Source organism: Sinohyriopsis cumingii, unplaced genomic scaffold, assembly GCF_028554795.1.
Source record: "Sinohyriopsis cumingii isolate HCF-2022 unplaced genomic scaffold, ASM2855479v2 utg001170l, whole genome shotgun sequence".
In the NCBI taxonomy this organism is placed as follows: Eukaryota; Metazoa; Mollusca; class Bivalvia; order Unionida; family Unionidae; genus Sinohyriopsis; species Sinohyriopsis cumingii.
Genome location: NW_028315967.1, coordinates 833,836 through 859,407, shown reverse-complemented (window position 1 = coordinate 859,407; position 25,572 = coordinate 833,836). Strand labels below are relative to the sequence as shown.

At 36.4% G+C, this 25,572-nt stretch overlaps 1 protein-coding gene across 6 annotated transcripts in view; it reads left to right on the top strand.

Annotated features, from left to right (window-relative positions):
- Window positions 1-25,572, top strand: part of LOC149772815 (aminopeptidase N-like) — a 139,300-nt gene that overhangs the window by 34,901 nt on the left and 78,827 nt on the right. For all 6 annotated transcript variants that reach the window (XR_016417590.1, XM_089947267.1, XM_089947271.1 and 3 more), the window contains exon 2: window positions 4,217-4,797. Coding sequence is in view for 5 of the 6 variants with exons in the window: in XM_089947267.1 (XP_089803393.1) it covers window positions 4,467-4,797 (331 nt within the window). In the remaining variant the exon portion in view is untranslated. The remainder of the gene's footprint in view (window positions 1-4,216; window positions 4,798-25,572) is intronic.

The window sequence follows — 25,572 nt, the reverse complement described above, 5'->3', positions numbered from 1 at the left end:
TAGAATTCCAATTCGCCAACTTTGGTTTGCGAGCCTGGTATGCTAACTTCTGAGTCACCGCGATTCACAGGTTTATAGTACAAAGCGTTAGTATAATTTCACTTACCGGTATAAAACTTTGAAATTAATCTAAATCTAAGTAAATAAATAAATTGTAATTTCTTTTTCTTCAGACGTTAAAAATCTAGAATATATCCTTTTCAATTAGTGCAATTCTTATTCAGTTGTATTTATCTCTATTGGTCTTTCAGCAGAAGAGCGTAGTTGATGGTCTCGTGCCCGTCGTATGTATATTTAAAATAAGTCTGTTATCACTACTCCTAAACTGCATGAAGGATTACCGTGAAATTTTACACACATGGTCCAGTTGTTCCTAAATGAAAATGATGTTGATCTAACATCCAAGATGACAGCCACGACAGCCATCTTAAACACCATGTTATCGCTTCTCCTCCTGAATGGATGGCCAAATCAACATGGAGTTTTCACAAGAACCTTCTTATGGCGTCGAGTTCTGTGAAAATCATGCTGGTCTTACGCCCATTGTGGCCGCCACCTCGACTTCTTGAAAATTCTGTCATCGCTAATTCCTCCTACATTGACGGTCATAGCACCATGGGGTTTTCACTAACAGACTCTTTACTATGTCTAAATGAAAACGGCGCCGATCTGACATCCACTATGGCCACCATGGCAAACGTCTTAAAATTAATGGTACAGCATCTCCACTTAAACAGAAAGTCACATTGATGTAAAGTTTTCACCAGCAGACCTCTTATGACGTCTAGCTTGTCCTAAATGAAAATGGTGCCGATCTGTGTGTGTGTGTGTGTGCTTTTGATTTTTAACGTAGCTTTAACAATGTTTCAGTCATATCGCTACGATGTCTGCAGTGTGGCAATTTATAGTGATGCTTAACACTGTCACATTATCCTTACACCAAGCTGACCAGTCCTAACACTAACCTCTTAATGCTGAGTGCCAAGCGAGGCAGCTGTTAAGTACCATTTTTATGTCTTTGGTATGACTCGGCCAGGGTTCAAACCCACGAGCTCCCGCATTGGTGGCGGACGCTCTTACATCTAGGCCACCGGAGAGGTCCTGTGCCGATCTGATGTCCAACTCGAAAATATTTGTATTGCTTCTGCTGAAAGGAAAGTCATATTTTGAGAATAGTGTTATATCTGATCGTCTATAAATGGATGGCTATATCAACATGGCATTTTTACCACAATCTCTCGCATAATACATCGAGTATGGCGGCCATGACAACTGTCGTTAAAATCCTCTTTAACTTTTCCCAATAAATATATGACATTTATGACATGGGGTTATCACCAATAGACTTCTAATGATTTCTACTTTGTTCTAAACAAATATGGTACCGAGCTGATGTCCAATATGTGCACCACAGCAGTTAATTTTAAATTCTTGTTATTGCTGAAAAATATCATAGGTGGTTTCAACACTTAATAGTTAAAAGGAAGAAATGATCTTATCTTGAATTCCTAGAAATTATTTAAGCCCAGTAGAACGTAGGTATATTGGATAAACTTTTGCGCATATGTGCTTAATGACAATGAAATGTATCAAGATGCAAGTCTTGAACAAGTTTCAATATGTACATGCGAATTAACCATATTAAACACAGTATGTTACGGATTATTAATTCGAAAGGAAATAACATGCAGATTCGATCAAAGTAAACAAAATATATGAACTACGAAATTATACGAACTGCGAAAAAATATGAAGGCCCATGTATACTCTAATTTACACTCGCACGCATTCCACACATTCCATGCATCCTCCTATTATGTTCCATACGTGCGCATTTTTCGTGAGCTCTTATTTGCCATGTGTGTTCATTTTCTATATGCTCTTTTCATTATAAACTAGTTCTCCATATGCACATTTTTCCTTACGCTCTTATTGTTCAGATTTTATGGTATTAAAAGAGTGAATGCGTGCGTGCGTGAGTGTGTGCGTGTGTGTGATTTTTATGTTAAGTTTGGATTACCATACGAGTCCATTTAAATCTGACTTGCATAGCTTATCTTGCATACTTTCACAGTTATTAACTTCAAACAAAAGACGATGGAAAATAAATATTGCATGCAAAGTTTTGTTGTTGCTTTGTTTCTTCTTCATTTGTGACGAAATAATATCTAACACCCCACCCACCGCCCAGCCCCCTCGACCGATCCAGCTTCATAGCTAATTGGACCTTAGCATAAAAGAGTGACTGCAAGAGATAGGAAAAACGGAAAATGGAAATTCCGGCTTTATTACCTGCACTTAACCCTGTCTATCTCAGTCTTTATTCCCTGCATTTTACGCGGTCTTCTTCGTCTTTATTCCCTGCATTTTACGCGGTCTTCTTCGTCTTTATTCCCTGCATTTTACGCGGTCTTCTTCGTCTTTATTCACATTATTAGCCTTGTCTGTCTACGTCTTTATTCCCTGTATTAACCAGGTATATCTCCGTCTTTATTCCCCTTTACCCCGTCTATCTCCGTCTTTATTCCCTGCATTTAACCCTGTCTCCGTCTTTATTCCCTGTATTAACCCGGTATATCTCCGTCTTTATTCCCCTTTGCCCCGTCTATCTCCGTCTTTATTCCATGCATTTAACCCTGTCTCTCCGTCTTTATCCCCTGCATTTAACCGGTTTATATTCGTCTTTATTCCATACATTTAATCCGGTATCTCTCCGTCTTTATTCCTTGTATTTAACCCAGTCTCTCTCCGTCTCTATTCCGTGCATTTAACCTGTCCTATATCCGTCCTCTTTTCCTGTATTTCATCCGCTCTCTCCCGTTTTGTTTTTGTTTTTTGTTTTTTTGTTCCCTGCGTTTAACCCGGGCTATATCTATCTTTATTCCCTGCATTTTGTCCGGTCTATATCTGTCTTTATTCCCTTCCTTTAATCCAGTCTCTCTCCGTCTTTATTCCCTGCGTATAATCTGGTCTCTTTCCGTCTTTATTCCCTGCATTTAACCCGATCCGATATCTCGCCAGCTTTATTGTCTCTAAAATATTTGTATTGTTTTAAATAAAAGCAAAAAAGTCAGATTGATTATCTTTTAAAGGGTTATATTTTGACCAGTGTGTAACTCTTAAGCTTATAATATTTGTAACCAAAAAGAAATGTATCAGTGTGGGTTGAATGTAATATTTTGATTTCACCTGCGCATGTGGTGATGTAAAAAAAAAAAAGAGGGAACAAAAACCAATTGCCCAACCACTTGCTTTTTGGAATCCCTTTATTAAGAGAGTGTCTGTATCGTGTGAAGTAGATCGTTTAGGAAAACATGTGAACGGCGTCATTCAGCTATTGATTATGTAATTCTATGCTGGCATAACATATATGTGGTGCGAAACGTACATCGTATGTTATCCTTTTTGTAAACATTAAAGGGGAAACAACAAGCATAGTGATGAGTCTTTTGTCCTTCTGTTATCTCTGTATATTCAGTGCAATGTCTTTTTTTTTCCCGACGGACTTTGCTGTTAGAATGAGATGCTGAGCATTGAATTTTGAGGAAAATAGAGCCGGAGGTAAAAGCTGGTTTCAAGTTAACTTTAAAAATAATTAAAAAATTTATGTATAATTTTAAGCCAGTCGAAGGTACGCCATATTTCAAATTTGATTTAACACTAAAAGTTTAGTTGGAATGCTTATCTGCAAATGGAATTTAAATATCTTGAACTAAATGCACAACGATTAAAGAATATCAAGGAATATTCAAATAATAATAATAATAATAATAATAATAATTTATATTTTCGTTTTATATCCCTTAAAATGCTAAGAAATGATGCGGGTGTAGAATGATACCTTTTTTAGTTAGCATCGCTGTTCCATTGTGGTGTTCATCATACTTCATATAAATTGTTCTTTGGCTCAGCGTAATTCCTTCGTTTCTTCAGATTAAAAACGTACTGAGAAAAGGGTGAGAAAATACACGGACTGGAAAGTTTTATAAGTTGTCTTCTCTGTTATCTAGACTTGTTCTTTTCATTCTGTTTTTCTCTTAAAATTATGGGAATGGAAAAATATACAATTACTTATCCAGAACAGAAAGTACATATAGAACAATCATAATAGTTATCTTCATTATTTTTACATTTTGTAAAATTGATTTACGACTAAAGCATAAATCAGCAACTGGAGTCGCAATATATATGACACTATTTTTCATCTCTTTAACAGGTTGGTAAACACGATTATCGTCCAAGTCGAATAATAAAGACTCCTCAGCGCTACTCCGAAAACCTGCGCGGGGTTTTTCGATAGCCAGTATATATAATACGGGCAGCGCATCACCCGATTCTATCAAATCAAGCCTGACTCCAGAAGCTCATATCTTAAGACAAGGACCTCGCCTTCTCCATTGCTCGTATTTCACTTTACGTCATTGTCATAAGAGATTTTCTCAGGCTTTTAAGGATTTCTTTTCAAAATGGGGGCCGATGCCTATGAAATGAAATCTTTCTCTAGTGATGTGTCATTGACTCACGGCAACGAAGGAAAACGAGGATGCTACGTAAGCACGGCTATGGGATTCGCTTTGGCCCTTATAGGGGTCCTCATTGCAGTTGGTGTCGGAATAATAGTTCATTTTGCTGGAAATAAAGGGACAATCCAGTGTCACTGCAACTTTCCGGGATCCAACGGAGATTCATCTGCAATTATAGGAGACAAATCCACGACAAAAGAACCGAACATACCCACTCCGACACCAAGCATCGGACAATGCAAACTTTGGGCATCTCAAGGAAACAAAGAAATATGTAAGTTTCTTTCTTTATCCTTGTTTCGCTCCAAATATTTCTTTCTAACGTAAGATCAAACTCATGTCTGTGTGTGTGCGTGTGTGTGTGTGTTTATATCTGACATATGTTCCAACCTATTTTTTCTTTTCATTTGCATTGTTCAGCGAAATCACTATTAACAAATTACATACATTTCGATTTAAAAATTGTGCAGAAAAAGTTCCTAAAACAGTATATGTATCGTACCTTGTGCTGAATACATATTTTGCAACTTTGCTTACACTCCAAAGGGAAGAATACATCCGTTTACATGTTTCAATATATTTAATTGCCTTGAGAAAACTAATGTCCAGGAATGGCGACAGAATTAGAAAAGGCTTAAAGCAGGAATGTCGACGAATATACCATATTATAATTTCTGCATACTGCTGGAAACGTCTTCCGGAGTTTCACTATTACCTTTCGTGACCAATTAAAACAAAACATCAGCTGCAAATAGAAGAGGGTGTTATACTGGCAATAATGTAATAGTGTAGTAATAATAGCAGGGACCATATGAAGACAAGGGAACTGGGGTTTGGGGAGATTTTTTTGTTTAATGCGCGGACCACATTTTTACACGTTCCGATGAAAATCGTGTCCCATCCGTGGATCGTTCATCGCTTCGTCCTTTGGAGCTAAGGACACTACACAATTACTGTTTTTCTATTTTTTTGTTTTATAAAGAAAATTTATATGCTGCTCATCGGTTTCAAGAATACAAACTATTGCTCCAGTTATAAACAGAAATATAACATACAACCCTGAATTATGCGTTTTAAACTCGAGTTCTCTTTAATGGAGGAAAAATAATAACAACCCGAATTTGACTTGGTCGCATGATTTATATCAATTAGGCCCAGTGTAACGCGATGAATACAATCTAACCTATTTTACTGGGTATCATATTTGCATCATGACCTCGACTGGATGAAACGTCATTGGACATTTTTACCAATCATTTGTGCAAACAAACGTGGACTTGAACAAAAACTACGTAAAATGACCTCATTCATATACGTTAAGGGCCTTCAGGTAACAAAAATGTACCGAAAGAAATACTGCTGAAAGTGGAAGAGTAAATATATACCTTTCAGTTATGATTGGCAGTCATACTGGATTACATCTAAAATATTGAATTATTGCTTATATTAGTGGCCTTGCACCCAAACAAACAGACACAGAGCAACTTCGGGGCGGGGGGGGGGGGGTGGCATGGGGCAGGAGTACGCCCAGTGGGGATCCAAATATCCCATTAAACTACTTTTTATTGGAGGGGCCCCACTAATTATGTTTGCAGGGAAGGGGATTTATTGCTAATTTAATGACTTATATGCATGTTTAAAATGATTATAAATGTGTTAACTGAAGTAATATATGTGAGTGTGCGGAAAACGGCAGAACACATTCCACAGTAGAATAACAGAAAACGTTTTCAGCTCTTTGTCTGTATTGCTAACGCTGTTGAAAAGGAAACAATTGCTCGATTGTTTTATGTTCTCCACAGAAAAGTGGCAAACTTATCAGCAATAGCTAAAATTGTATGATTGTGACCTTACTGTGGCCTTTAGTGTTCGCTTTAGCTTTGGGGCATTGTGTAATTACCGAAACAGACAACACTACATTCTCTTGCTGGTCTTACCTCTCTCTATTTCAAGCATACACAACGTAATCAACTATTGTTGGTGATTCCCCAGATGTTTTCATTGAGCGTTGTGCAACCTTCCGAAATTATGTCATTAAATTAGCGCATTCGAAAGGGATACATTTGAAAGATAGGGAAGGTCGAAAGTTCACAAATTTGGTACAAGACAATAAAGAACACTGTGAAGAAAGATAAGACTACGAACAGTTCGGAATCGTCTCATAGTTTTACTGATCCTGGAGGTCTTGGGGAGTTGGATGTTGAGATCGAGTTCTGTATTGTTTCGTGATTCCTGGCTTAATATCCGCACTATTCGACTCATAGTTCCGGGATGAATGTTACAAGGGTAGATTTTATATTGCAGTAGGGTATGTTGAAAGGACAAATATTGGTACAACATGATATCCTATATCCAAGTCACCTGTAGTGATCCGGATATCGGTACAGCATGATATCCTATATCCAAGTCACTTGTAGTGATCCGAATATCGGTACAACATGATATCCTATATCCAAGTCACTTGTAGTGATCCGGATATCGGTACAGCATGATATCCTATATCCAAGTCACTTGTAGTGATCCGAATATCGGTACAACATGATATCTTATATCCAAGTCACGTGTAGTGATCCGAATATCGGTACAACATGATATCCTATATCCAAGTCACCTGTAGTGATCCGAATGTCGGTACAACATTATATCCTATATCCAAGTCACCTGTAGTGATCCGAATATCGGTACAACATGATATCCTATATCCAAGTCACGTGTAGTGATCCGAATATCGGTACAACATGATATCCTATATCCAAGTCACGTGTAGTGATCCAGATAGTATTACTCCTTTGGCATCTCAAAGATTCCATTCACAAGACCTATAATGGCGTTCTGACAAGGTCGTAGCATCGGTTTCAACACTTCACAAACTGATAACTTTTTGAGTTTGCTCTTACCATTTTGGCATCCAGTTGGTTTATTCAGAAATGTGCCATATATAAAACAATCGTGTATGCATTCAAATGCCACCACCACCACAATAATAATAATAATAATAATAACTACAACAATAATACTGATAATAAGAGTATTCTTAATGATATAATAATAACAATAATAATAATAATGATAATAATTAATATTATTATTATTATTATCATTATTCGCAATAAGTTAATACTTCTTGTCTTCATTACTACGGCTACATTCTAAAAGCCAGACCTTGAATTTGTGCGTCATTATTAACTCGTATCATACGACAGACTTGATAGCAAAGCAATTATGGTCAAAGGACCCGGATTAGGTGTTTTGGAAATTTGTATATTTGTTGTCCATTCTGCTACACACTGCTTGAATTGCCCTCTCTTCCACTGAGGAAGAGGACTTCTCACATTCTTGTACATAAATAGCACATGAGCAGGTAGGCTTTCGGTCTGTATCCCCATTCTAATGGTAGTCAGTAGTTCCCTATCCTGCATCAAATGCCACCAGCGATACATCTTTAAAACTTAGGGAAAATTCATTGGAACTATAGTTATTGCCATACTATGGTATTTTCACTTATGAAGCATATTTGTGTTTTATCATTTGTCGTAATCACAAGGTCGAAAAATAAATTGAGTTAATCCTGGCAAGTTATATCTTATGTGGAATTGATAATATAGACATTTCTACGGACGAAATTTTCATAAGAGAAGATATAGGGAATTGGAGTGGTTATTACGTCATTTTATATTTAAATTTGATCAAACGTTACACGATTATATATGTTACGTTTGTCTGCCTGATTTCAAATTCGGCTCAAATCCATGTGACCTAAGCGTACTTTTTAAAAAGAATACCTGATATTATCACTAGGGAACCACAGAAACCCAATTGGTGCTACAATTTATTCCTAAGGTTTTTACAAGATTAGTTTTGAGAATTCTTTGAGAACGGAATTAAAGAAAATCTAATGATAAGGACTCAGATAAATAAAACATTTTCACTTACGGGAGATGAGGGTCTAGACGGGTTTTGTCAGTATGTTTAAATCATAGATTCAAGAAAATGGGAAGGTGACAGACGTGGACCCAACTACAGCGATTCACAGTCAGACAAAAGCAACACTCTATTTGTCATTCCTTAATAAATGTTATTGTTGTTCGTTCTGGGTTTAACGCCATTTTTCAGAACACAACGAACTATACAAGGTGAACAGTTTCACTGGTGGGGAAAGAAGACGCGTAAACCCCGGGAAGAGCCTCATACATGAATGAAGCTAGTGGCAAGCTTTCTCACATACCAACATTGGCTGAGCTCGAGACTCGACTCTGGCGCCAGGGGCCCTTTTAATAAATCAAACAGAGCCCGACTTGTGAGCTTCTGAATGAACAAACACATATTTGATAACTGGTCGTTAAGTTGGTGGCGCATGGGGAGTCGTCAATTGAAGACGAAGTTGACTCTCTCTCTCTCTCTCTCTCTCTCTCTCTCAGTGTTATCACCCATCACACGTAACAGAGGCACGTAAAGTACTTAGATATGCACTGTTTCTACTGAATAATAAATAGGGACAGAATATTCAAAAGTTCTACTCGACAACGAACAGTAAAACATGTTCATAGTTCTACTGGACAATGGAGAGTGACAGAATATTCAAAGTTATAATGGACAGTGGACACTGACAGAATATTCAAAGTTCTACTGAACAATGGACTGTGACAAAATATTCAAAAGTTACACTTGATGATAAACGGTTATAGAATATTCAAAGTTCTACTTTATAGTGGACAGTAAGAGAATATTCAAAGTTTAACCGGACAATGGACAAAGGGCATACTATTTAGAATTCTACTGGATAATGGACAGAATATACAAAGTTCTACTTTATAGTGGACAGTAACAGAATATTCAGAGACCTCAAAGATGAAGCTCATAAAATGCCTGGGACAACTTTCTGAGTCGAGTGGTCGTATTTCAAGTCAAGTAACACTACCTTGACTGTAAAGGGTTTAAAACTCGGAATACAAACAGGTGGTGCAATAAATGACAAATAAATCATGACCATTTCTATTATAGCACATAACGGCAATAAAAACGTTATTACTTAGTGTAATGCAATAAGCATGCTACAGGGTGTACGGCAATAAATGCAAGGCTCTCGATGTCTCAATTTGCTGAACAGGTTTCTTCTTGCCATTGTCACTTTTCAGGACAGTAGTTTCATTCAAGAAGAAAGGTATATTAAACAGCAGCAGCGAGTTTAAAACGCAAGGAGAATTTTATAGCATTGTATACAGTAAATGGAAGAGTATCTGACAAAGGGACAGTATTTAAACTGAGGCAGCTATTATAGCTATTGTATAGCATGGAATTGGATATGGCAAAAGGACAGTATGTAACATTGGGACAGCTATTATATAACTAATGAATTTATATGACACAGTGACATTATACCGCACTGAGATAGCTAATAAATAACACGTGGGAGGTCGCACAAGAACAACTATTATATAGCATTGAATTGGATATGGGACAGGGATATTGTATAGAACTGCTACAGCTAATATATAACGTGTGAGAGAGTATATCGCACAGGGATAATACATACACTAGGACAGCTAGTATATTACACAAGGACAGTATATAGCATAGGGACAGTTAGGATATAACATGGGGACAGTATATAACACGGGGACACTACATAACACAGGGACACTACATATCACAGGGACAATAGACAACACCGAGATTTGTAACTTCAGAGAACTTGCATTGCTAATGTCAGTAACAAAAGAAACCTTAGCTTTTCTCCATCTTAATTTATGTTCGTAATTGTATGATAAATAGTGGCGCAGAGAACGTCAGTGAATAGAGCATATACAAGTAAATTGTGTACATGTACGTGTCATACTAAATTTGTAATTTGATTTGCAAGAAGTGAACGTGCAAATTTCCGCGTAAATTCCAAATTGATTCTCTTCGCCTCTCATCTTTTGTCTTTCCCAAAACTGTTGCTTAATAAAACAAATTACATCTATGCACTTTCATGTGTTTTGCTAATCAAATGATATCTATATTTCCTATGTTAAAGACTGCATTATATACTTTTGCATAGTTTTGTTGAATTTCTGATAGATCTCTCTGATTTCCATAAAAGAAGCTTTCACAATGTTTACAGAAAACTATGCATGCTTTATTGTTATTGAGGTCGATTGGTGTTATTAAGGTTGAATCATGCATGCTGTATTGTTGTTGAGGACGAATGGCGTTACTGAGGTTGAATCATGTATGCTGTATTGTTATTGATGAAGACTGGTGTTACTGAGGTTTAATCATGCATGCTGTATTGTTATTGAGGAAGACTGGCATTACTGAGGTTTAATCGTGCATGCTTATTGTTATTGAGGAAGACTGGCATTACTGAGGTTTAATCATGCATGCTTATTGTTATTGAGGAAGACTGGCATTACTGAGGTTTAATCGTGCATGCTTATTGTTATTGAGGAAGACTGGTGTTACTGAGGTTTAGACCGCCCTATTCGTGAATTTGTTGTTTGATTTCGCATGAACTATTTACCTTCAAAATGTCAGAGTTCGCCATGCGACGAAATTCTATATTCACAAATATATCAGTTTTCGTCATACGACGAAAGTATTTTATTCACACCCAGCTAAAGTATGTATTCACAGAAATTTCATTTTACATATTCTCTGAAAATATCCTCTTCCTTTTTTAAACAAAGCAAAAATGTGACGATCTTTAAAAGCATTACATTTGTTTGAAATCAAGTTTAAAAAGTCACCAAGGGAAAAAATATTCATGTCGACAAAAGACTTTGGATTATTGAATATTCATTGATATATTTAAAGTTTAATTGTATATTTTACACGATGCTAATTTTGTCGCAAGTAATCTCTGATACACATTACAGGGCAAATCTTTCAGACGTTGTATAAGAAGTCTACCGACACCAAGTGTGCGTGCGTGGACACACGCCTTAATAAGAGTTATATGGTCCCCTCTTTGCATTAAAAAAATTATCGGCAGAAAAGGAGGGAGGTATGAAGAACTAAGGGTCTAATAAAAGCGCCTTCTAACGCCAAATTAAGGGAGGAAAAATGAGGTCAGACCGCAGGTGAAAACTACCAGGTATAGCTTTGGTAGTCTGTAACGTTAGGTTTACATACATTGATTACGTGCCTGTGATAAAAGAGTACCAGTGGTTTAGAACAGTGGGCAATAATTTATCGCTTAGACACGGACAGTATATAACACAGGGACTGGCAACTCCAGACAGCTACCAGATATTACCTGTCCTCTTTGGATCTGGCAAATGAGGATCTCCGAGGTCAGTCGGTCAATAAGATCAAACACACATCAGAGGTGAATATTGGCTTCATGCTAGAAATCTGTATGTAGTCACCTAGGACGAAGCTATATTATTTTATTTTATACCATTCCGATTTTAAAAATATTATTATTATTATTATTATTATATATATATATATATATATATATATATATATATATATATATATATATATATATATATATATAGTGATAAGCATCATCCTTCAACAAAAGAGAGAGGCCTATATAGAATGGCAGAACGACGGTGACTCAGTCTCAAAACGTGATCGCTTCAAATACATGCAGAGCAAAGCTCAGAGAGAACTCTGCATTATGCAAAATAGCTGGTGGGGCCGCAAAGCAGATGAAGCCCAGTATTAGGCAGACACTAAGAACTCGAAAGAGTTTTTCAAATCTCTGAAAGATGTCTATGGACCGTCGAAATCCTGCAGCACCCCACTTATCTCTTCTGACGGGACCACCCAGCTCAAGGAAAAAGAGAGTATCATCGAAAGGTAAAAGGAACACTTTTCCAACCTACTTAACATGTCCTCCACTGAAGACTCTGCTGCGTTAGACGCAATTGTCCTGAAGTCAACTATCTCGGACCTAGACTTTCCCCTACCACGGACGAAGTCGAGCGAGCCATCAAAATGATCAGCTCTGGAAATGCACCAGGCGCGGTTGGAATTCCTGTTGAACACATCAAAGCAGCTGGCCCTAGGGTACTTGAGGCACTGCACAGCACCCTGATCAACATTTTGGAGGAGTTTATGTCACAATAGTTCAAAGACACAGTGATCGTCACCTTATACAAAAACAAAGGGAACAAAGCTGACTGTGGTAACTACAGAGGCGTATCACTCCTGTCGATTGCAGGCAAGATTATGGCGCACGTCCTTCTCAACCGTATGGTCGGTAATGTCCCCGAAGGCCCAATGTAGCTTCAGACCAGATCGGAGCATGATCGACATGATCTTTAACAGTGAGACGAATACAGGACAAGTGCATTGAACAAAACATGAACTTCTACGGTGTCTTCATAGACCTCACAAAGGCCTTCGATACGGTCAACATAGATGCATTATGGGTCATATTATCACGACTCGGTTGCCCTAGGAAGTTCATTAAGATGATCCTAGAAGTGATGCGCCAAGGATAGACCTGGCTGGCGTGCAGCTGCTAGTAATGGGTGCAAAACTTTCGAGGATGTCCGCAGAACGAACGTCGCTGACGCCAGAGAACGCAGGAAGGCCTCAACGTCAAGAAGCAACCCATGCCTCCAGTGTACACACTGCTCAAAGGACATGCACATTTCGTATCGGACTCATCATCAGCGCAGGATTGACTTCATCGGGCCCGATGGTCAACCAACGATATATATATATATATATATATATATATATATATATATATATATATATATATATATATAATATATATATATATATATATATATATATATATATTGTGTGTGTGCGAGTGTGTTGTACCAAGAACTCTCTTTGTTATGTTAACTGTCTAACATATATAGGTCTCTGTTCAACTTAATTTTGAATTTGCCATAGTTGACAACACACTATTCGTTATTTTATTTATTTAAAAATATTAGTCCAAACTTTAAGTAAAACCAAGTTTAATTGTTTTACCCTCACGTTGGAGCATGCGTTACCGTCCCCTGATCCGTGTTCAGAAATGACGTACCATGGGAATAAGGAACTCGCTAAACGAAGTGATGAAAGCACGGTGGATTCACGACAGGCTTTGAAATGTACAACGATCATGGGGAAATTGAAGATATTTAAACGATTAACGTTATATCTATATTTAGATTAGTTATCACTGGCTAAAAATACGCCTTTAGTGATAACAATAGTTTGTGCACTTCTGCAGTCTCAATTTTCTGGCTATATTTTCTAAGCTTTATGTCATATTTAAAGATTTGAAGTAATCTAATTAGTAATTTTGTTGTTTCTCTTAATGGACAACCTTTTAGAATGCTACGACTGATTCGGTCTTTCATGGTAGGCAAGACGTGATTTTGAAAACGTTTAGGTCTCTTGTTTAAAGAAAACTCTCAATTATTACTCAATACCATTATATACTACAGTCAGTCATTCAAAATAAAAAACCACTTCTTCATTATATTATGAAGGGATACAATCGGTTGATTTTACCTTAGTGGAATATGAGATCCTCCCAAAATATGTGGATGTAAAATTGTCCTTGAAGTCATACTCATTGTTTTTGTATTTTTTTAAGTATTATTTCACAATTGAGCATTCACGAAGTCATTAGGCTTGAAAGTCGATCACACGCCATGCATGAACGGCCTTCGCTTGAAAATCGACCAAACATTTTGCATGAGTGGAATTCACTTGAAAACCGATTATACACCATGCATGCACGGCTTTAACTTGAAAATCGAATATACATCATGCATGAACGGTCTTCACCTGAAAATCGATTATGCACCATGCATGAACGACCTTCACTAGAAAATCGATTGCACATCATGCATGAACGGTCTTCACCTGAAAATCGATTATGCACCATGTATGAACGGCCTTCACTAGAAAATCGATTGCACATCATGCATGAACGGTCTTCACCTGAAAATCGATTATGCACCATGCATGAACGGCCTTCACTAGAAAATCGATTACACATCATGCATGAACGGTCTTCACCTGAAAATCGATTATGCACCATGCATGAACGGCCTTCACTTGAAAATCGATTACACATCATGCATGAATGGTCTTCACCTGAAAATCGATTACACATCATGCATGAACGGTCTTCACATGAAAATCGACTATACACTATCATTGAACGGCCTTCACTTGAAAATGGATCACACAGTATGTATGAACAGCCATGGCGAAGCGATTGTTGTTATTTGCAATCGACTTTCACGATTCATGAATGTAGTAAAAGTTATCATTAAATTAGTATAAATACAAATTGTTTAAAATAAACGAATCTCAACAACTAAATGAAACTAAATAATATAATTATATTTTAACCACTGTTTACAAATAGGTTCAAAACACGTAAGAGGACCCTTGAATACATTTTAGAAGGTATATCGAGTATCAACATGTATTCATGTATTTCGCATCAAAATTCAGATTTCTTTTTTAAGCTATCATTTTTCCGAAACCTTTTGCATAAGTGTCAAGGATAATTATTTAATCACGCACTCTCACAACTGTAGACAATAAAAGCATATCTGTATGTATTATATTCACTGTGAAATATGGTAGTAGTGCGGTTTGCAAGATACGTGTATGTGTACTATGAATGGGATTTTCTGTCCCTTTCCACAATCCACACTTTGATATTTGGCGGAGTATGAAATGAGTTTCCGGTTTCAGTCTATGTTAGAATCAGCCTTCAATTAACTTTTATTAGATTTATTTGTTAAAGACAGCCAGTAATTGTTCTAATTAGCCATTAAACAGATAACAACGTTTGCATTCCATGTTGCAATCTCTAACCTTTCACAGTTTGTCAAGTTATGGAAGTCGAGACATGGGGAGGGTTGGGTGGGCAAATCACAATAACAATGAATGGAAAGTCACGCGTTCACTGTGGGAAAAGATTGTTAAAAATATTGGGGAGGGGTGTAAGATGATATGAAATCGGATAGTAATAAGGCGAGAAGAATTTTTAAAATTGTTCCTAACTCCCCAATTAATCCAGCTTTGTGGGAAATTTGTAAGCATTTTCAATATCAACTTTACAATAAAACACATTCCTTTATGTACACATTGCTGGGTGTATTATCTTCGTGTTAGTGTCATTCTCTGTGTGTATTATCCTCGTGTTAGTGTTGTGTTATTGCTGTGTATAATCGTCGTGTTAGCGTCGTGCGCTGTGTGTATTATCGTCGTGTTAGTGTCGTGTTCTGATACTTTAGCATGTCCGGTTACTAACGATAGCATGGGCGTCTGGAACATTAATTCACAATATATTCTTGTAGACCTAAACAAGTATTCTTTGCTTTAATTCAATAGCAGTGTTGTCATTGAAAGCTGAAGCCAAGATAAGCGTAAAGTTAATTTTACCGAATCTATCGTGTCCACGACATGGTGCTGACAGAGAAACGCGATCTTACGGACATACCATATACCATTTCAAGGCGAGGGTATTATTTCCCCCTGTTCACTAGATAAAAGTCATTTCTAGAAAATTTCAAGCAAATTTTAGGTGATTTATATACACAAATATAATCAAGTTAGTGTTTCTGTGTTGCCAGGACCGAGTACGTGTTTCCATGGTTGGTCATGCGGCGACTTGAATTTCGTCGTGTGACGTAGATGTACTGACTAAAGTGTGATCCTCAGTTAAAACCGTGTAACAATATGGTAGATAAGTAGACGACCCTATATACAGGCACATTGCTTGTCGCCTAATGGAAAGCTAACCATTAAATAAATTAATTTAAAGTTAATAAAGGCTATTCTTTTCTTTTCATAAACGAAACGTCAAGAGTTTGAATTAGCGTAATTTTATTCCTAATTTGACGAAACACATTTTTTTTTTTTGCGCGTAAGCAAGAATATATTTTGAAGTCTTTTTGGTACAGCAGCACATCGGTGACTCTTTAGTGCAAAAGCAGTGGGAATAACGTGCCTTGACAGTTCGAAACCTCGACCTTTGCGGTGTGATCCAGTCCACCACCGAACCATCGCGCCACCTACCCCTAAGTCAGAACAAGCTTATTTAGTTAGACCGCCAAAACGCATACTAGGTTTTATTTCCAATCAGATCTACCTCCCCCGGAAACAGCTGTCCACCATCTTGTAGGTCAACGTGCCTTAGCCAGTTCTCATGTTCATAAGAAAAGTACCTTGCTACAGTGTTATACATGTTTCGTAAACTTGTACATTGTTGCGTTATATACTTAACAATACATGTGCTAATCTTACGCAAAAAAGATGGTTTGAAATCATGCAGGTTTTGATGGAACAGTTTGAAATCATGCAGGTTTTGATGGAATAGTTTGGAATCATGTAATTTTTTATGGAATAGTTTGGAATCATGTAATTTTTTATGGAATAGTTTGGAATCATGTAGTTTTTGATGGAATAGTTTGCATATATGCAGTTGTTAGCAGGTTACCCATTTGATGACTGACAAGTAATTTTAAAAGACTATGGCACCATATGAAAGCTATACTCGGAATCTCCTCTGCTAATTCCGTTAATTAATCTCAATGCGGCATCAGATGTTGATCGAATGCCGTGATGGGACTTCGTTTCATAAAATAGAAGTTTGACTTGATATATCACTCAGTACTCGTTACTCCAGCGTCTATCATGTTTAGGTAGAGGATCAATGTGAGCCAAAACGTTAGTCTCGGGCAGCAATGTATATTTCATTTTAATGCCGATTCTATTACATTTTGAAAATGACTTTCTGTGGAGTAGTGGGTTTTGTCATCTGGATCATTCCAAAGAATATAGTGTATATACATCCATTGACCACGAATTTAAGTATAAATCGGGCGAATAATTTAATAATTTTGATGTAAATCTAACGACAGACGAGTCGAATTTTGAGACGAGGCTGTCCATAATGAACGTACTATATCTTAGATGATATTTCTACAATAATGGCTTAAGAATTTGCTAAATATGTCAAAGTTCTTGACAATGCTAGCTAATAGGACACTGTTATATTTCTAAATGCTTTGAAATCGTGTAAGAAAGATAGTCAAAATTTTGACCCGAAAGGAATTATTAGCCAAAATATATTACGCTTAAAAGTCTATGCAGTAAAGCCGCTTAATCTATATATTTTTGTTTACACTTAAAGCAGTTCGTTATTGCTAATTTCTAATTAATTTATACGATCTGTGTTGGAACAAAAGTGTTTGGATTAGCGGAGTTTCATTGTAAACTTATTCCATTCTTGTGGAAGAGGAAGTTTTTTCTTAAAGTTTTGTAATTCTTTGTGTATCCTTTGTAAAATCCATACACTATCGATTAATTTTAGTACTTCTTTGTGTATCCTTTGTAAAATCCATACATTATCGATTAATTTTAGTAATTCTTTGTGTATCCTTTGTAAAATCCATACAGTATCGATTAATTTTAGTAATTCTTTGTGTATCTATGTCAAAGCTAAGACCCATCTGGAGAGACAAGAATATCTGTCTGAAAACTAAAATCAGACTATTGCGAGCTCTAGTCATCTCAGTCTTTTTATACTCATGTGAGGCATGGACCCTGACAGCAGAATTACAACGAAGAATCCAGTCACTTGAAATGAGATGCTACCGAACCATCCTTGGCATCTCTTACATGGACATGAAGAAGTGCGTAACACCATCAGGCGCGAAGTAGGCCAATATGAGGACCTCCTCACCACCGTCAAAAAGAGAAAGCTGAAATGGTATGGCCATGTCACTAGAGCCAACAGTCTATCCACAATAGTCCTGCAAGGCAGCGTCCAGGGTGGCAGAAGGAGAGGTAGACAGAGAAAAAAGTGGACTGACAACATCACAGAATGGACCAGGAAAAGTTTTGCGGAGACACAGGCATTGGCACATGATCGAGACAAGTGGAGGGAACTGGTCAGATGTTCACCAGCACAGTGCCTCGACGACAACACTAGGTCATGAGACTGATGATGATAATGATGATGACCGTGTATTCCACCCTGATTGGTACTAAAATAACTTTATTTTTATGAAGCATTATAGGCATGCACATTTGGGAAAAGTAACCATCCTATTGAGAAGCAGCCCTGAGGTCAAAGTTGAAAGCTAACATTGTCAGTTTGGGTTTCACATGATATGTCCACTTTCCTCATGTTTCCCGTTTCCCACTTTTTATCAACTTCATAGTTGCAAAATACGGAATGGCAACTATTGCGTCTCACGAACAAAAGGTCAAAACCATCAAGGTCACTGAACGTGATTTTTTTTCTTTCTTGATTTGTACATAATAACTCTTAACATGGACCCAGTTTTCATCACAACTCTTAACATGGACCCAATTTTCATAACTTTTAACATGGACCCAGTTTTCATCCTAACTATTAACATGGAACCAGTTTTCATAATAACTTTTAACATGGACCCAATTTTCATCCTAACTCCAGACATGGACCCAGTTTTCATCCTAACTCTTAACATTGACCCAACTTTCATCCTAACTCTTAACATGGAACCAATTTTCATAATAACTCTTAACATGGACTCAATTTTCATCCTAATTCCAGACATGGACCCAGTTTTCATCCTAACTCTTAACATTGACCCAATTTTCATCCTAATTCCAGACATGGACCCAGTTTTCATCCTAACTCTTAACATTGACCCAACTTTCATCCTAACTCTTAACATGGAACCAATTTTCATAATAACTTTTAACATGGACCCAATTTTCATCCTAATTCCAGACATCGACCCAACTTTCATCTTAACTCTTAACATGGATCGAGTTTTATCAAACTTCATTGACATACCACACTTTACAGCAGTAGCTTCTAATCAATATTGGGGACAGATTGATCTAAGGTCAAGGTCGCTGATCCTGAAATTGCATTGTTTTTACTCTCTCTCTCTCTCTCTCTCTCTCTCTCTCTCTCTCTCTCTCTCTCACACACACACACACACATGTACCCTTCCAGTCAAATAGCACGGAGAGCTTTGGATTTTATGGAGGGTCATTCAAACCTCAAGTTGACTTGTGTTAATGTTTTGATTTGGTTTATGCATAACGATATCAGGTCAGATGATTACGGTTCAAGATCATTTGAGGTCACAATGTCGTTGATTTTGCATTTGCAATAGCTTCAATGGCTGTTTTCTTCCGCTGAGTCACTTTCTAGCTGCTTACAACCATCATGATAATATACATAAACTTTTCGACATAAATATTGGTTCAATAACATTTCTAATCAGAATCTGGATCAATTGTTTGAGTTGAAGATTCCTGTAGCTACATCATGATTGTCGTCGTCGTCTTTGTCGTCATTTTCGTCATCATTATCATCATAAACAGCAGCACCATCACCATCACCAACATAATCAACAACAATAATATCCTTCCAGGCTATTGATCAAAAAGGGTGCGGGTTCGAATCCTGCCATCTTATCAGACCGGGTTGTTTCTTGTGGTTTTCAATGACCTTTATGTGTTTATGTTCCCTTCCGTACTTTTTGCCCTCGTAAATTCTCTGTAACCATTTATTAAAAAGAAGTATTGACTTATAAATAAATCTTACCCAGTAAGAACCTGAAGTGTTATCGACATTGATTTATAACCTTGTTGATGGATCGAAATGACATTCTCTCCTAGGTTGGGTCTATATTGGGTTAAGAAATAAGACATAGCAGTTATAAACATCGTATAAAATATAAGGCACTTATTGAGGGCCTATCGAAAGTGAAATAAATCCAGTCTAATCAACGGTTCCACTTAAAAATGCTATGACATTTTCTTGGGTTATATTGTCTTCCTTACAAGGACTTAATAGCTTAGAAAAAGTATTTTTAAGCTTAAACACCCTGAAAGCATTGCATTCACAAATCACGATGGAACCTCAACACAATCCAACAAGCTGTTTATTGTGTCTGCCATATATAAACGTGAATCTTCAAGTTAGAAGATTTACGTTTATTTCTCAAAACCCATGAATAATGTTTCTTTTCGTCTGCAATAAACGATTTCCATATTTATTTTCCGATTTATGTTCCAATTTAATTCCAGGTTTATTTTCTTGTTCATCGTCTTTATCTTGTTTTTTCTTTTCTTCAAACAACACTACTGCTATTACTATTACTGACCGCTCCGGTGACCTAATGGTTAGAGCGCCCGACTCGGATGCGGGAGGTCGCCGCGGGAGGTCGCAGGTTCGAACCCCGGCCGAGTCATACCAAAGACTTACAAAAACGGTACTAACAGCTGCCTCGCTTGACGCTCAGCATTAAGAGGTTTGTGTAAGGACTAGTCGGCTTGGTGTAAGTATAATGTGACTGGCTGGGACATCATGCTACATGTCTGCGGCATGATGCCCCAGTGCTAGACATCACTATAAACTGCCACACTGCAGACATTGTAGCGATATGACTGAAAACTTGTTAAAGATACGTTAAAAATCTAAATCACAAACACACACACTACTACTACTACTACTACTACTACTAATACTAATAATAATAATAACTTGAGCGACTACACTAGCTAACCATAGCTAATTCCCATATGACATTATTATAATCATCACTACTACAACCATTATCACCATGACCATCATCACCTTTTTTCATTCATATCCGCTTATCACATATTTCCCAGTTCATCATAGGCTAAAAGACAACCCATCCTTACAATGATTTTTAGATGTCATCAATTTAGTCCCTGTATAGTTGTAATCCTGTCCAAGTTCATCCTTGCAAAAATGAAGCATTTCAAGTGAAAACATGACGTACATGTTTAAATTATTCCAGCTGAACAACATCATGCACATGTTGACATAATTCCAAAACTACCCAACTGTTATGTATATTCAGTTTAATTGTTTGTTACTTTTTTTTATTTCATTACACGCTATTGTAATGTAACAGTGTATGCTGGACTTGACATTGTCCAAAACTGAGTCAATTTCTACTTAACCTGATTGACTTTTTAAATATATTTTTCATTTTATGTAAACAACTAATACATAGCTAAATTATTCTCTATGTATATGGGCTTTATATCAGGATCATTATTAATAGAAGAAGTATATATGTTTGTTTGGGTCAGAGTTTTGGACTTTCCTAAGTGAATTTTTCAGGTTATGGTTTTGATTTTGTAAACATCATAATCATTCTAGAAGGTTATTTTCCATCAGTTTATTTTAAAAATAGAAAATGCTAATTGTGACCTGAGGTCTAGTAGAGAACAATATAATCTTTTGATTGTGAGGAGTTGGTCATTCGTACTTTAACTAGCACTTTCAAGTTGTATTATGTTGTGACGAGTTGGGCTGAATTTTATTTTCTTCAAATTATTGAATTCAAGTGATTATTTTCTCTGGTAATACAAAGTGCTCTGATAACATTCTTGGATAACGACATTCACTGGAATTTATATTGAATTCAAACCTGGAATTATACGAGTGTGATTCAACAAAAGACTGTTGACACATCAGCACTCCATAAGCTATAACAGATACGTCACCGACTTCAGTTTTGGGATTTTTTTCCCTGGACTTGTACTTAATTTTATTCAGGACTTTAAATTACTTGGACTTGTGTCTGTAATTCTTGGATTATTTTGGGTATTATTCGCAATACCGTAAGTTCTCTTTTCTCATTTTCACTTTGTATTCTAGGAAAATAAATTATTTGCGAAATTTTACAAAGTTTATTGTTTTTCGCTCTTTTATGTTACTTATTTTAGGAGCATATACTCGTAACACAACATCATGTACATCCTGACGTCATTCCAATCCCCAACATCACGTTTATCTTGACATCATTCCAACTAAACAACATCACGTACGTACATGTTGACATCATTCTAGCTAAACAAGATCACGTACGTACATGTTGAAATATTCCAACTAAACAACATCACGTACATGTTGACATATTCCAACTAACAACATCACGTACGTACATGCTGACATATTCCAACTAAACAACATTACGTACGTACACATGCTGACATCATTCTAGCTAAACAACATCACGTACATGACATAATTCCAACTAGCCATCTGTAATATCACATCTATATTGACAATTTTATTATGATCATCGTTATCGTATATGCAATAAATATCGACCAAAAATGCTCTTCATTATGAAGAATAAAAGTTATGGTACTTGACAATTTGAATTTGGTTCTTAAGTCAAAAGTAGAACAAATAAAACTCTCGACGTAAATTAACATAGCCATATATTTTGGTACATGGACTAAAGAGCTATGCATGTGTTTGCCAAACGTATACATAAATATGTAAATGCAAACTGTGTATCCAATGCTATTATTTTTTCCTTTTATTAGTGTTCCTTCCGAAAGATACAATCCATTGTAATGGAAGACAAGAAGATGAATTTCAGTGTCTTCACTGTGCTTGTTGCATGGTGTGCGTGTGTGTGTGTGTGTGTGTGTGTGTGGTGATAATTGGAATGGATGAAGGAGCGAAGTTATCAACTGAACAAGTAACAAAAGACGTATAGAAATAAATTTGTAGACAAGCAGTAAAAACGGGCCAAACGGACGGAGAAACCAATGGATGGAAACAGTAGCGTATTAACGGGGGGGGGGGGGGGGAGGAGAGATGGACGGGGCGGTTGTCACCAGCGGCAGGTGTCCTGGGGCGCCACAACCCCTTTTTGCCTTCATAGTAGCCCCGGGCGCCATTTACCCTTAATACGCTACTGGATAGAAACAAGTTAAACAAATAGATATATAGATACAATGCAGTTATTAGATAGTGTCATAGCTCTTCATTTCAAGGATTTATTAGATTTTCGTGATTACTGGTTCAGTTACGAGACGTCGGTGTTGAGGAAATAGTCCCCAGCCCGAATAATTAGCCAGCTGCAGAAGGCAAACGTCACAGAGTGCAGTGTTGATAAGATTTCATAATGACATGGTTTAATTATTTTCGTAGTGAGTTCAGTCCAAAGCCGCATTAATGTCCAAACAGTCCCTATTAAAATCTAGTTGTTTGGATTGATTGTGTGTCTCCATGTGAAGTATTTATCATAGTGGCTGCTATATTGTACAGTTGAATAATTGAGAAGAGACTATTAAATTATCTTGAGACGCCTGCTATGATGGTAAATATGGTGTAGAGTTACAGTCGAAATGAGGTTTAAAATCATGATTTGACTGATCTAGGGTAGAATAAGGAAAGTAGTTCCTTGTATTTGGTGCTTGAGTTGTGTGGTTTTTTTTTTACGGCGTGAAATACTGGCACTACGTCATGGAAATGTAATAAGGAGACACCATGCAGTTGTAAGGTTTCCAATGTAATAAGGAGACACCATGCAGTTGTAAGGTTTCCATGCAATTGTGAAACTGTGATATGAATGTGTAGTTGTATATTTGTGCTCATGCATTGATTAGAGGAAAATAATGTATAGTCTGGACGCGTTGGAATTTCTAGTAGACAACGATTGTTGTCGAGAAGTCCTTGGAAATAAGGGAAAAAGAAGCGACTTCTAGAAGGATCCCATCAGGGTTGATTTCGCTCGGTAAAGAGACCCCTTGGCTTATGACAGTATTAAGGCAGATGAGTAGATAGTTTAGTATATTAGTATGATAAACAGATGGGTAGACAGTTTAGTATATTAGTATGATAAACATATAAAAAGACAGTTTAGTATATTAGTATGATAAACAAATGAGTAGACGGTTTAGTATATTAGTATGATGAACAGACGAGTAGACAATTTAGTATATTAGTATGATAAACAGATGAGTAGACGGTTTAGTATATTAGTATGATGACCAGATGAGTGGACAGTTTAGTATATTAGTGTGATCAACAGATGAGTAGACGGTTTAGTATATTAGTATGATGAACAGATGAGTGGACACTTTAGTATATTATTATGATAAACAGTAGACAGTTTAATATATTAGTATGATAAACAGATGAGTGGACACTTTAGTATATTATTATGATAAACAGTAGACAGTTTAATATATTAGTATGATAAACAGACGAGTGGACAGTTTAGTATATTAGTATGATGAACAGATGAGTAGACAGTTTAGTATATTAGTATGATAAACAGATGAGTGGGCAGTTTAGTATATTAGTATGATAAACAGAGTAGACGGTTTAGTATATTAGTACGATAAACAGATGAGTAGACAGTTTAGTATATTAGTATGATAAACAGATGAGTAGACAGTTTAGTTTATTAGTATGATACGCAGATGAGTGAACAGTTTAGTATATTAGTATGATAAACAGATGAGTAGACAGTTTAGTATATTAGCATGATAAACTGATGAGTAGACGGTTTAGTATATATGATAAACAGATGAGTGAACAGTTTATTATATTAGTATGATAAACAGATGAGTGGGCAGTTTAGTATATTAGTATGATAAACAGATGAGTGGGCAGTTTAGTATATTAGTATGATAAACAGAGTAGACGGTTTAGTATATTAGTACGATAAACAGATGAGTAGACAGTTTAGTATATTAGTATGATAAACAGATGAGTAGACAGTTTAGTTTATTAGTATGATACGCAGATGAGTGAACAGTTTAGTATATTAGTATGATAAACAGATGAGTAGACAGTTTAGTATATTAGTATGATAAACAGATGAGTATGAGTAGACAGTTTATCATATTAATATGATAAACAGATGAGTGAACAGTTTAGTATATTAGTATGATAAGCAGATGAGTAGACAGTTTAGTATATTAGTATGATAAACAGAGTAGACAGTTTAGTATATTAGTATGATAAACAGAGTAGACAGGTTAGTATATTAGTATGATAAACAGATGAGTATGAATAGACAGTTTATCGTATTAATATGATAAACAGATGAGTAAACGGTGTAGTATATTAGTATGATAAACAGATGAGTTGACAGTTTAGTATATTAGTATGATAAACAGATGAGTATGAGTAGACAGTTTATCATATTAATATGATAAACAGATGAGTGAACAGTTTAGTATATTAGTATGATAAACAGATGAGTAGACAGTTTAGTATATTAGTATGATAAACAGAGTAGACAGTTTAGTCTATTAGTATGATAAACAGAGTAGACAGATTAGT